Source organism: Cydia amplana, chromosome 24, assembly GCF_948474715.1.
Source record: "Cydia amplana chromosome 24, ilCydAmpl1.1, whole genome shotgun sequence".
Taxonomy (NCBI): Eukaryota; Metazoa; Arthropoda; class Insecta; order Lepidoptera; family Tortricidae; genus Cydia; species Cydia amplana.
The window spans coordinates 4,896,238-4,910,837 of record NC_086092.1 but is presented as its reverse complement, the minus strand read 5'-3'; the positions used below and the strand labels follow the sequence as shown (position 1 = coordinate 4,910,837).

General features: G+C 41.7%; 1 protein-coding gene across 1 annotated transcript; it reads right to left on the bottom strand.

Moving 5' to 3' along the window:
- Nucleotides 1-3,469: 3,469 nt before the first annotated feature.
- On the bottom strand, nt 3,470-11,126 carry LOC134659009 (uncharacterized). Its single transcript, XM_063514616.1, has 9 exons — nt 10,675-11,126; nt 9,504-9,679; nt 9,013-9,320; nt 8,470-8,595; nt 7,971-8,157; nt 7,502-7,630; nt 5,431-5,541; nt 4,062-4,222; nt 3,470-3,630 (listed from the first exon to the last, which is right to left on the bottom strand). The coding sequence occupies exons 1-9, from the start codon at nt 11,083-11,085 to the stop codon at nt 3,470-3,472; spliced, it is 1,770 nt and encodes a 589-aa protein (XP_063370686.1). The 5' UTR covers nt 11,086-11,126.
- Nucleotides 11,127-14,600: the final 3,474 nt, after the last annotated feature.

The following is a 14,600-nucleotide window of genomic DNA, read 5'->3' as shown; positions in this document are numbered from 1 at the left end:
CAAATTTGAAAAATGTAGGCGCGAAGGGATATCGTCCCATAAAAAATTTGAATTTCGCGCCTTTTTTTACTGACAAGATTTGCTTGACCAGCTATATGTCATTTATTGGGCACAAGCATGTCTAGCACTAGGACATTTGTCTTTTAAATTCCATAATTAAATCATACCTCATAATGTACCTATTATGTCCGTCTTTTAACCTACGGCGGTAGCACGGTCGCATTTTTATCGCTTGTCACCATACTTGTCACGATCTAACAAATATGTAAGTGCGAAAGTGACGGGCATGGTGACAGGCGATAAAAATGGAACCATGCTGCGCCCCCTAGTTTTGTATTTGTATACATAGTGTTATGTATTGTTATTGTATTGTATGAACGCCGGCGACATCACAACGCTCCGGGCAGTATTAACGTTTCGTCCAATGTTACAGTGCCTTTGGAATATTATATTTTTTAAACTGAAACGCGTGTTTTTATTCACTTTCCTTCTATTCGCTAGGTGCACGACTGGTGCTACCCTCATTTTGTCGGACTTTCTACATTAAATCTTATGGAGTAAAATTAGATCAAGCGGCTGCCGCTAGTACTAATGTCGGACATTCCATAAGATTACCTGTGTTTGTGACGATCAGCGCCACTTCCCCGTCCACCGACTTCGCGCCTTGTAATTTAAACCGTTTTCAATTGGAACAGAGTTGCATTTATTTTGTTTCGTTCGACTACAAAGCCAAAGAAATTCAACCATTTTTCTTAGGGCCACACACTAGCGTCTCCCGAGCGTCGGCGTCTAGTCAACTCTATGGCTGCTGCTTGACGCAACGTTGGCGCAACTGCGCAGCGACGCCATTTTCCATAGCGCTGACTAGACTCCGACGCTCAAAAGATGCTAGTGTGGGGTTGTCCTTAAAGCCGAAAAAGGCGGGACCACGACCTTATTCCGGTCAGCTTATATCTCTTTCTCGCTTGTAACTGCGTCCTTAACGAACATACGGCGGACTACGTTCCAGACGATCGAACTGTTGGATTTACAATCAATGCTATTGGTTGATTCCTCTCGTCTCCTCAGTGGAAAGGCTGTCTTAGAATAACATCAGACGAAAAATCTGCTTCCTATCATTTTCACAAGGACCTTTAACCTTTTGGACGCCAAAGACCGATTAATTGGTCACAGACCACAGAGCAACATAGACTTACGTGCATATGCATAAAGTTCAATTCCAGTTTTGACACTTCGGTGACGTGGCGTCCGAGTAACAGCTTGTGTGTGACACGACGTCGAAAAGGTTAAAAGAGTTTGAGCATAGAGAAATAAGTAAGCTAAGCCCGATACAGACGGACTGCTACCCGAATGCAATTTGTATGGGAACTGCACGCCAACTGCAACGTCGGCGTGCAGTTCCTTTGCATACAAGTTGCAGTCGGATTGCAGTCTGTCTGTACCGGCCTTTACTTCTCTATGGTTTACCTAACCCCTTACCAAGCTAAGAGATACGAGTATATATTTCCTACATACGGCACTTCAAAAATGTGTTCTATTTTCGATGAGTAAGACTGACATTCGATTGTCATTTTTCAACTGTCAGCCTGGTAAAGGGTTAAGCGACACTGGTGGGTGGAATGCTACCAAACTGGTTTTGGCATTATTTGCAAGCGTGTGGCTTCTACCCAGCGTGTCTACGATCAAGCAGAACTTGCAGGTGAATGGTTTCTCACTTAAAGGACGTTTAAATCTCTTACTTAGATTGGTCTATGCCGATGCCGTTTTACATTTATGACATTCCAATTAAATATAAGATTTCCCACCTACCTACGTAAATTAGCCAAACATTTGGTGTATTTCCATTTATCCCCGCTGCCATACATGAGGCGGCGCCATACATGGAAATAATTTATAAATAATACAAATCAAATGAAGCGCCTATTCTCATCTGCGCCCAGCGGGGACAAATGGGGCTACACTAAACATTTATTTATACAGGGTGCTTCCTGTAACAGGAGCAATAAATTAAACTAAAAGCTGTACTCCTCAAACTGACCAACATTTGTTCAGCAACTTTTAAAAATTATGAATCCTTTAGACTTCCTCTTTTTCATACAATGTACGCTGACATCCTTCGATCAACACGGAAGGGATGCGGCATTCGCACTATTTCCCCTCTGCCTAGGTACAAGATCAACTGATCTAGCGCGGGTAATAAAACTAGTTGCGCTCGGATTTTTAACTAGACCGAGTCCAGACGCGCGAGTGAACACAGCAGCAGAAAAAATGCCTAATTGCTCGGTTATTTGTTGTAAAAAGAGGTCGAGGACATCAAATTTACAAAAAGAAGGTGTTACATTTCACATGTAATATTTTTTTTACATGTCATACGTTTAATTACATTTATACACAATTATTATATTTTAGTCTCATGTAATTGCTGGATTTATCGATTTTGCTCGCCCAGTACAAATTGCGGATCGGTCGAGCGACAAATCCGACTTCTCATCTCTCAGAATACAATAAAATTCTTCGACGTAAATAATGTGTTAGTGTGCGTGTTGTCACACTTGTGACTCGTCCGTACACAAAAAGAGATCGAGGTTTGCAAGATTTGTCTTTGACGTGTGTCATTTTCTATGTATTTGTGTCGTCATTACAGATAGGATTTTGTATGTAAGTGTGTGAGAAGTGCGACTGTGTGCATGTTCCCCCCCGCGAAAAATGGCAGAATGATTTGAATGTCAAGATATCGCTTGGGCCTATCCCTTCCGACGTGTCGGAAGCCCGTGTTGATCGAAGCTGACATCAGTGTGTTTGACGTTGCTTGTCACGCTTTGAACATAACAAAATTTGCAATACATTGCGTCTTAGAATAAACTTTAAAGTGTAATAATAATCAAAACATGAGTTATTTTCAAAAGTCGCTGAACAAATGTTGGTCAGTTTGAGGAATCCAGCCTACAGTTTAATTTATTGCTCCTGTTACAGGAAGCACCCTGTATATCTGCCAACATGATTGTCACGTGTTTTATGAGTTTGATATGGTGCCCTGACGCCCTAGCCAAGGTGACAATCGCTATCGCTTCGCCATCGAATCGCTTTGTGTCTCTCTATCACTCTTTCATATTATATAGTGCAACAGTGACAGTTGCGTTTCGATCGCTACGAAGCGTAAGCGATTGTCATGTTAGCTACGCGGCCTGGATAGGAGAAATAAAAAACAATATGCGGTTCATACTAATTTTTTTATATTCAATATTTAAACATCCCACATACACTTCTCACGATTCTATAACAGCACAAAACTAAGCACAAGACAGTACAATTTCTAAAGAATTAAACCGTTTTTTCTGGATTCTGGATCTAATGTTTTTTTAGATTGACCACTCCAAAGTAGTAAAAGTAATACGCGCAAAGTAGTGCAAGATATTGTGACCGCAAATTTGCCGCTAAAAAGATGGCGCTTGTGAAATAGGTTTAGGTGTCACACGCGTATGATCCTAGTACAAGGTTCCCATTTATAGCTCTTGAATCGATCGGCTAGAGAGCGCGTGCTGACTTTTCTACTGCACTCGGACGCAGTGAAAACTACGCTGGTGGAGGGCTTTAGGGTTGGTCTGGGGTCCTCGTAGTTATCCGTTAGAGCTGAAAGGGGAATATAGTCTGTCAAGCCATTTCCGTCGGTAGAAAAAAGCGGCAAATTTAAAAAATGTGTGCACAAAGCGTCTCAAATTGAATTTTGCGCCTTTTTCTACTGACAAAGTTGTTTGACAGACTAGTGATTGAACGCTTATTTAAAAGAAAATACCTAAGAACAGTAAAGGGCCATACATTTAGGCTAACCATAAGCACAAAAGACGTGAGATAAAATAAAAAAGTTATATTTTGACAGTTTTAAGCCTATAGATATAGCATTTTCGAATCTATAAAAAGTGTAGCGCGGAGGTAAGTGACGCTCTATTAATGGCTTATTTCGCAAGAGTATGAGTTTTCTCCGTTGTGTCTACATTCATTCCTATATAAGCTTTTTATTGTGCTTCTTTAGGTGTACTTAAGAAATTAACCGATCTACTTACAGAGGACACCATTGCAGTTGACGACGGAGCTCGCGATGCTGGACGCTTGATCCAACACGACGGAGGTAGCCGCGCTGGAAATGGCGTGTGTGCCTGCTCGGCGTCGGGCGGGCAGCGCGCCGCACGAGTGGAACTCGCCGAACTTTCGCTCCAGGGCTTGACTGTGGGACACATGAATTTTTATAGGTATTTGTGACGTTCTCCAGGACAGGTATCATGGTCGCGTTTTTGGCTCCTGTCATGTCATGCGTCACTTTCGCACTTACTAGTTAGAACGTGACAAGCATGGTGACAAATGATAAAGAGCCGACCGTCTTAGCCCTTCAGCAAATGCACCACATTATCACTTACCATAAGGACGAAGTTTGCTCGTAACTTTATACGAATAACCTGTCAGAGCGTCCTTATGGCAAGCGACTATGTGGTAGCTATTGTTTAAGAACGTTTTCTAAACATAGGCAAAATAATACAGGGACTCGTACAGTAGTGGAAAATATTGTAGCCGTATTTGTAGCTATAATAAATATTGTAACTCTTCAGCACTACGTTTAGTTAGTTAACATTTTGGACGCCAATGACCGATATATCCGCACCGTAGGTTCAACGCCAAAGACCGATTAATCGGTCACAGACAACAGAGCAACATAGACCTACGTGCATATGCATAAAGTTCAATTTCAGTTTTGACACTTCGGTGACGTGGCGTCAGCGTGACAGCTTTTGTGTTTGACACGGCGTCGAAAGGGTTAAGTGTGAATGTTAACTAAAGCCTTTTTAGTGGTTATCTACTGATGGCGATTTAATTTAGATTCAACTTAACTAAAAATAGAGTTCTGATTATCTTACTCAGATAAAGATCCAGTATGACTGCGCCAGTTAGGCTCTCTAAAAGTTGGTACAGTTGTTCATTTATTCATTTTAAAACTTAGTGTACCGCTGACCAGACACTACTATTTTAAAGGAACCTTTTTAGGTTATCGTAGTCACCTAGAAACCCTTATAGTTTCGCCATGTCCATGTCCGAGGCTTTGCTCCGTAATCGTAAGTGCTAGAAAGCTGCAACTTGGCATGGATACATAAATCATGCATTGGGACAGAACGGTAACATAAAAACTATAAAAAAAAATGTTTTATGGTACGTAAGGTAGAAAAAGATTTTTTAAATATTTTTTTGTTTTGACACAATAATGTTCGTAATGTTTTGACCCAATATCGTTGGATATAGGTCTTTCAAAACAAATACGGATTTTCAAAGACCATTTTTTGATAAAGTTAATATTTTCGAAAATAATCGCTCCGAAAGAAAAAAAATATGTCCCCGCCGCCCTCTAACTTTTGAACCATGGGATTTTATTGTAACTGTACTTACCAGTAATCAAAATTTTCCCCGCAAAAGTTGCAATTCTCGGAGCAGCACTGGGACATCGCGTCGGACCCTAGCGAGCGGCGGTAATTGTTCCTGCGCCTCAAGTCGTTACAGCTGAAACAAAAAAAACAACGGGTTGCACTCAGGGAGTGCTGGCAAAAGTGAAAACTCAATCATTATTGCAAAATGTCTGCAACACTATGTATAATTGAGGTTAACGCCATCTAGCGTTATTTCGTCGCGTTACTTGAAACCCCTAAGCACATCACTGTTAGTACTCGAGTTATATTAATACCAGTTAGATGGAAACTCACTAGATGGCATTTAAATCAATAAAGAAAAACTCGAATGACATTGAATTAACCTAGTTTTTCGATCAGGTCACGTGTCCGTCTTACGGTCACGTGACACCTGTTACGAGTTTAACATTTTTTCCCCATCACAAAAAGTGCACAGCGCCGCTAAAGAAGTTTTCACTTCAAAAAATGTTGTACTTGAGTAAACACACGACCCCATCTTGCACTATAACGTGGGTACACTCCACACACACAACATTTCACAACTCATCACATACAGTCATACACTACACTGAAATATTTCCCGGATCACACAACTACATGCCCAGAAACAACGCGTATACCGATAGCGCCGAGTTTCTCGCAACAAAACACTTTACAGGGTGGAGGGGTGGTATCGTCTTGGGTCGTCCCATTCGTTTTTCGTCAAGTTCTTAACCTTTTCGACGCCGTGTCAAACACAAAAGCTGTCACGCTGACGCCACGTCACCGAAATGTCAAAACTAAAATTGAACTTTATGCATATGCACGTCTATGACCGATATCGGTCTTTGGCGTTGAACCTACGGTGCGGATATATCGCTTATTGGCGTCCAAATGGTTAAATTAGTCCTATTCTGCTTTCGTCACGCATTCTACATTGAAAGCCACCGACGATTGTGACGAATGTAGAATGGGTGACGAAAGCAGAATAGGACTAATTTAAGAACTTGACGAAAAACGAATGGGACGACCCAAGACGATGCCTTTAGTCCGTAGGCAGTTGGGAGACAAATCTCCAGTACAGCCGAGAGTCGGCCATGCTACCGAATACCGGGCCGGAGTATCCAATGAGGATTACCTCCTCTGACAAATAAAAACTTAGTCTGGTAATGTGGCCACACCAAAATAAATGTGCAACTACAAAATTAATGCACGTCACAGAATAAATAATAGTACTAGGTACAGAAGACTCACTCTCTAACAAAACGCGTCTGTTACGATCAGCACAGATATGGCCGCTAGGTGGCGACAGCGCCACGCGCGGCTTATGGCTTTCCCCAAAATTGGGGTCGAACGGATGTACTTTTAGCTACCTGTAGCAAAGCGACGAAATCGCGGATTGAGACACGCCTGGCACAGTCTAGTAAATCAATATGTCAGTGATAAAAGGGCCATAATATTTTCTTTGAAGATCGGTCCTTTGCGCTTACATTTTTAAAATGTATCGCTTATTTCTACTGACAAACTTGATTTGCCAGACTAAGACATGGGAATATGGTGGTTTCCGCCAACCACGTCGACGTGTTGCCTCTCTCTCGCACTTGTAAATTCGTACGTAAGTGTGACATAGGCAACACGTCCAACGTGGTTCGGTGGTAGGGCCTCAGAAAATTGTAAAGTTTAAGTGTGGGGCAGCTTGAGTTATGGGTAGTGTCCACATCACAATACCAAAAATTACATCTGAGCATGGGTGCTTAACAACGTGTCTAACGTACGTAAATTTGCCACATTCCGATTGTATGTGGGCAGGCGTGGCTCACTCCGCAATTTCGTCGCGTCGCAACAAGTACCTACAAGTACATCGGTCCCACAACAATTTTGGTGGCTAGCCATTAGCCGCGCGTAGCGCTTGCGCCGCCTAACGATCATATCTGTCGTGATCGTAACAGACGCGTTTTGTTAGAGAGTGAATCTTCTGTACCTAGGTACAGAAGATTCACTCTCTAACAAAACGCGTCTAAAACAAACACAACTAAACTATTTATTCTGTGATGATAAGAAAAATTATAAATCACCTGTAAGTCAGCCTCTTCCCTGTGTCATCGCTGCAGCTCGAGGCGTGCTTGGAGTGCCCGTCGCTGGCCGACTCTTCGGTCTGAGTGTCCGTCGGACTCTTACTTGTAGGCACGTGCATCTCCGAGTGCCTGTGAATTGGTTTTCTGTTAGCACTGTTTGCGGTTTTGTTGGCAACTGTTGCAACCACTATACCTGACCCAAACTTGTACCCCTTTGTGCTGAGCTGAACATAAGCATAGAGAAATATAGTAAGACAAGAGTGCTCACTCTATACATCAGTTTTGGTACCAAAAGACTATATTACTGTACTGATCATTCCGCTACTCGATGCTAGATGTCGACTATGAAAATAATAGTCTTTTTGGTACCAAAACTGATGTATGGAGTGAGCACTCTATGTATTATGACCATAGAGAAAAGAATACATAGAAAGTTTTCTACAAAATTCGTAATTTGCTCGAGGTTTACCTAGATTTCTTAACATCTGTAAAGACTTGCGTCGAGTCGACGATCTTGTCGAAGAACGACACGATTTTCTTAAGTTTCTCATCGTGCTCTTTCGTGGGTTCGGGGTCCGTTTGAGTCACGCTGGTGATCCCGGAGCGGCTGGTGTCAGGGGGCGAAGAGGGAGGGAGTGGGGGGTGGAGGTTTAGCCCTGAAAGGGAAGGTTGGGTAGGTATAGATCTATTGGGTGGGTGCACACCCAATAGATCTCTTTCCTTTTTTCTTTTTTAGTTCGGGCGTCCACTGCTGGAGAGACGAAGTGCAAAAAGATTTTAGCAAACTCGGCGCCGTTGACTGGACAGAAACGGCTTTGGACAGAGTAGCATATATTATGGTAGCATGGCGGTCTTTGGAGTCGGAGGCCAAGATCCACTTCGGGTCGTTGCAAGCTAACCTAAGTAAGTGAAAGTTAATTGTGGTGCATAGGTAGATAGGATACTAAAATAAACTAGTGCCGGCTCACCAATATGTTCACTCTCGTGCTGCAGCTTGTCGGCCTCGCGTTCGAAGCCCTCGTGGCAGAAGTGGCAGCTATAGCGGCGGCCCGGGAAGTGGCACAGGTTCAGGTGGTCGTTGTAGTTGATGATGCCTGGAAACCATTCAATCCCTGTCTCTAGTTTGATCTATGAGATACTGCATGGCGTGGTGTGATGTGCAGAAGACAGTTGGATAGTGTCAGCCGCTGTTAAAACTTAGTAACTCGGGCAAATATTAACGCTGTCATCATTTTCCTGAATGAATATCGCACATTTTGGGGAAGAATACAGCCAATAGAATGGAATAGAAGTAATTTTATTCATGAGCACAAACGCAAAATAGAAAATTATACATAACAGCTAGAAAAACATAAAAGGATAAAGTGCCACGAAATGGTCTCACCCCAGCATGTTGCTGGCGACTTCCAGCGCTGATCTTCCGATGAGACCGTCCGGTGAAACAATCACGACAGGTAACATGAATACAAAACAAAATTAATACAATGAATACAGGACAAAACCTAGGTTACCGTATAGCATCATCCGGCAGCCGACTGTGGGGCACTGGCGCGGCGTGGTGTCCAGGAGGCAGTTGCGTTGGACGGTCTGCGCGCAGACGTGCACGGGCGCCCGCATCGCGCCCTCAGACTTCGCGCGTGTCGGCCGGCGAGCGCGGCGGAACCTGATCTTGCGGTGCCTCCGCCGCTCCGGACGATGCACGTCACAGTCGCTGACGGCGGTGTCGAGGCACCCGTGCCGGTTGGGGCTCCGGAGCCCGAGCAGGCGCTGCACAAAGCATTGGAACCGTGTGCGCTTCCGTTGGCGACTCATTCTTGGCCTGGAAATACCAAAGTACAACTGGCTTAACCAAAATGTGAATTACGTATGAAATGTGATTTTTCCTTTATAGGGCACTAGTTTTTGCCCGCGACTTCGTCTGCGTGGAGTTAGTAATTTGGGTAGCATTTTGGCTAGGCTTGATAAAAAAATAGATACTTAAGCTAGGTTTAATAATATGAACCTGGGACAGGGGCACGGGGCAGGCTGGAACACCACATTGCTGGTCTTGGGACAGCCGCACTCATGGTCGCTGGCCAGCAAGGATTCCCGAGAGGCTTGCGTGGCCGCGTAGACCTTGGTTGATAGGGCTTTCGTGCACGATCCAATTTCAGATGTGTTGGTTTTCGAACAGTCCACCTGAAAGTTATTTAACCTTTCATATCCTCCTAAGGCCCAAGGTCCTACCTATAGTACCTACCTATTCAGTTCGATGTAATTTAAACCATGTTCAATTGGAACACAGTCGCTTTTGCTTTGTTTCGTTCCGTTTTCAAACAACGCAAAATCAACTCTATTTCCTACAATTTAGGTTTAAATTTTGGTGGAGAATTTTGGATGTTTCGTTTGTATGGCTGGGCTTTATGAAGATATGTGTGTGGTGGAAAGTCCAAAACTAATTTGTGCTGTATATGTGGAGCAGAAAAAATCGTTTGCGAAAAAAATGCAAAAAGATTAGGTAAGTACTAGAAATTTAATCATGCGCGGTTGAGACAATCTGTAAGCTACACACATGATCGTGGTCAAAGTAAAAGTGAAAGAGCTAATAATGTGGCCTCGGCGGCCCCGGCCAGTTTGGTTTGCGAATAATATAACCAAAGGGAACCTTACTGTAAGTCCAATAGTTAAGTAACCTTGCTTTGTGGGGCTCCTGATTTCCACATTGAGGTGATAAGATAGCTCACAAATCTTAAGATTAAAAGAAAAGGTTGTTTATACAAAAATACTCGTTTTGCCGTATTCTTCCCAATAAGGCCATAAAAACAGGTGGCACCTTTTTTTACTTTAAAGTTAGTCTGCGCTATAATTATACGCGATAATTTATTAAAATAAGGCTACCTTCACTAAGGCGGAGGTGAGACGAGGCGTGCAGGAATTAACAAACAGCATTACAATCCAGCGGAGCGAAGGAGATGTGGACAACCAAATGCTATGTGTTAATTCCCGTACGTCGCTCATCTCCGCCTCAGTAGAAAGGCAACATAAACTAAAGCCTGACCAGTAATATATATCATTGTCAAGAGGGCGCTGTTATTCTCATGTATAGGGTGACAGTTTACTATATTATGAAAAAAATAGTTACAGTGAAATTCCGCAACATGGCACGTGATCATATATCCCTGGTCAGGCGTTACCTGAACAGCAGTTTGTATCTCATGATCCGACGTCCCAGCACACGCGTCCAACTTCACCCGATGCGACCTCTTCCTCTTCCTCGACTTCCTCCTACTATCATCAGTATCTTCGACCACACCCGTATCCCCAGCAGCATACTCTTGCATCGGCAACATCCCTATAACGCTCGCATCATAAATCTGAAACAGCTTCTTCAAACACTTATACTTCGCTTTCAACACTTCGTGTTTCTTCTTCGGAACCCATTTCTCTTCATCAGCCTCGTACTTTTCCGGTATGCTGGAGAGGGCAGCACTGCGTTTGTAATGCATTGATCGTCGGTAAGTAGCCACGCTACAGACGATTTTGCTTAACAAATAGAACAAGATACTAGAGTACAGGTAATTTAGATGTGTCACAAATATCATCATTCACAGTTCTCTGGACGTCTTCTGCGAATCATCTAGCCTTCTAGAAGCAGCCGTTCAGGCTTTGTGGAGAGTTTTCCCGTGCCGTGTATGCATGTTGTTGTGGCATCCATGTGGCATCTCCCGGTGACAGAATAGTGACAGTTCTGAATTTGAATTTAAAAGTAGTTTTCTTAATTTTTCGGAGATATATATTATTCCAGCCTTCTTTTACAACATAAAAGTAGGTAGAGTCAGACCAAAGAAAGTCTGCAGCGCAATAATTTGACAGCGAATTAAAAAACTATATATGGCAATGTTTTTTAGCAGTCAGTAAACGTCATTCACTATGGTATGTGTTTGTCAAAATCATTTAAATATTCGTTGTGTTTGGTGATGAACGGAAAAAACATGGTGAAACCTTACAAAACCGGCGTGCGGGAGTTACTTTTCCGCATGACGAATAATTTTACACTTGTAAAAAATCAGCACGAGCTATTCAAGCTCAAAAACGATAATGTTTACAAAATTTGGAGTTGATGACGGGTAAGTAGAATGAAACATCTTAATACTTGCACCATATATAGATAATATAATATTGGTAAGTACAGACTAAGGTTTCACAGCTAATTGGACACACCTTATAGGCATACTTACCTTATGAACTTCCTCTAACATTTCGAGAAACTCAATGGTACTAGCCGGGTTTCGACCTCGAACCCACAACCTCCATGCTTATGCTCACGGCATGGGTACCTACTAGTTAAAGCTAAAATTTATTTGTAATGTATGTTTATTGTTAATTACAAATATTTACATAATTACATACCGTTACTACATAGTCTGGAGGGGGCTTTAGTCAAACCCGTTCCTTATCGCTTCCGGTGCAAAAGTGCCCATAATGCTCACGGCATTACCCCGCTGGATGGCTATGGACAGCCTCTGCACCAGAAACGATTCGGAGCGGGGATCCTCTCCCATTCGGAGCGGGGATCCTCTCCCTTGTTTTTCTAATGGTTTATTTAGTTTTTCCGAAAACCGAAGTTCGCAAATTGCGGGCAATTTCTCTGTCAATCTAATTACGCCTTACTGGGAGTAAAAGAGATAGGTGCCCGCAATTTGCAAACTTTGGTGTTCGCTGTAGGCCCTCTGTACCTATTTACCACTAGACCGTCGCAGATATTACAAAAGCTCAATAATTTTGATGAAGACAAATGTCACATTCTCCCAATATTATTTATCAATATTAGTATATGTATACATATTAATAGTGTCATCTATTGTTGGAATTAAATTTATTTTACCATAATGCACAGCTTAATTTTTTCATAGACGGTAAAATATGGTAGAAATTTCTCAAGTATCAAGACTATTTAAGAGCCAACAGGAGTGGTCATTTCTCCATACAAACGTACTCGACTGTTTCCTCCGTGGGTTTTGAAGCTAGAGCAATGATTTTTTTAACACAGATTAATATTGTCAATATCTGTGTCGGACCGTTTTGCTTTTTTTGATATTTTTATTTTTTAAGGCGCTAGTGCCCTTCAAAAATGGCCAAAATGGCCTAATTGACTATGCCGCAATGAGAGGCGTGGTATTCAAAACTGATATCAATTAGCCAAAAAAGCAAAACGGTCCGACACAGATAATTTTATAATCATTTAGATTTCCAAATTTGGTTACGATTGGTTAAGTTTTGGAGGAGGAAACAGTCGAGTACGAAACCTCGATATTTGAGATTTTTACGCAGGATTTTTCGCCTTGTCCTTATCGCACTAGTTTTAGGAGCCGCTTCCGTTAGCGAGACGGGTATATTTACTTAAAATATTTAAATCTCAGCTCCTGTTGGCTCATAATCCATTTTCTGTGGTGTTGTCACATACTAATTTTTAAAAACTACTTTTAATCTAGCGCTGCAGACTTTCTTTGGTCTTACTCTAGAGTGGTTTACCGTTGAATAGGGAGTATTATTAAGCTTAGAATAAATTCAAAAGTGGAAAAATTACTGTCTTGGGTGAGACTTGAACTCACGGCCTCTGGATCCAGAGGCCGTGAGTTCAAGTCTTACCCAATACAGTAATTTTTGCACTTTTAAATTTATTCTAAGCTTAATAGCATCGGTCGCAGACGTTTCTGCTTGTAAAAAAATAAATTAGGGAGTATTATGACAGTGTAATAATTACAGTTGCGTTTCGTTTACCAATCATTTAATTTTTATTTTCACATTCGCGGCATTACATAGGAATTGGTTTTTAATCAACATTTTAGGAGCCGATTACAACATGCTGTGTTCCCGTGGTGCCGCGGCGCCACAAAAGGTCACAGTAGAATTGACGTCTTTAGCCGCCCGTAAGAAAATCCCAAAATGAAATCGGGTTCTGCTCATAACCTTGCTGGTTCCATGCCTCACCTGCCGGTATACCGGCCTTTCTGCGGAAATCGGAATTAAGAATTAATCGAAGAATCGCATGTACCTATACATCATCAATAACATAAAATAAAATAAATATATAAATTTACAATAAAATAAATAAACAAATACAACAACAACAATCTAACCGAACATCATAAATTCATCACTGTCCAATAATTTACCTAAAAACTTTAAACACGACGTTTAGCCATCTGGTTAAACATTACAATCGATGACTTGGCTGGTTGTTTGTCGGCCATTCCATTAGTTGCCGGCGTTTAATGAACGGGCTATGCGACTGGGTACTTAGCTAGTGAATTTAACCAGTTGGCTGCGACATATACATCAAGTTTTATGTGAGATCTTTGGATTTTTTGCTTACTGGGTTTCCACAGCGGGGGAGCAGGCGACAAAGCCCACGGCGACGGCGATGACAGCGAACACGAGCAACTGTTGGTCAAGAAAAAATTGCATGCATTTAGTACTTTGAGTAAACAAATAATAAGATTTATAATAGTTACAACTGTCTTGAAATCGAACAAAATTCTTTATGGTACATCTGGTGCTCTATTACGACACCCTGAGCTATAATAACCACATTCGCTATATAAAACATTAACATTGTACGATACACTTGCGAATAGATAATTCGCAACTCGTGTCGATTAAAAACACTCCCTTCGGTTGTGTTTTAAAATTGGCCACTCGCTGCGAATTTCCTATTTTTCGCACTTGTATCGTAAATAAGTAGTCTGTGATTATTTGAATAACAATTATTAACAATGACTAACCGTTTTGATGAACATGATGTAAGTTATCTTCTCGACGGTAGTTTGAGACTGATGCTGCGGTGAAATTTGCTCAACTATTTATTATTAAACTGCGTTCATGAATAAACTTTTTTATAACTTGTCATTGCAGTTAATTTTAGGTCTTTTGATTATCATCGTCATTTATGCTGTTGATTCAGTGATAATTATAAAATCGGCCAAGTGCGAGTCGGACTCGCCCATGAAGGGTTCCGTATTTAGGGGATTTATGACGTATTAAAAAAAACTACTTACTAGATGTCGTTCAAACCAATTTTCGGTGGAAGTTTGCATGGTAATGTACATCATATATTTTT

Bases quoted from the DNA above. Each gene is read 5' to 3' on its own strand.
- LOC134659009 (XM_063514616.1), bottom strand. From the start codon at position 11,085: ATGATGATATTTGTGACACATCTAAATTACCTGTACTCTAGTATCTTG. The intron at 8,158-8,469 runs GTGAGCCGGCAC...CTTCCCTTTCAG, and splicing joins GCACGAGAGTGAACATATTG to GGCTAAACCTCCACCCCCCA. The intron at 3,631-4,061 runs GTAAGTAGATCG...TTCCCCTTTCAG, and splicing joins CAACTGCAATGGTGTCCTCT to CTCTAACGGATAACTACGAG.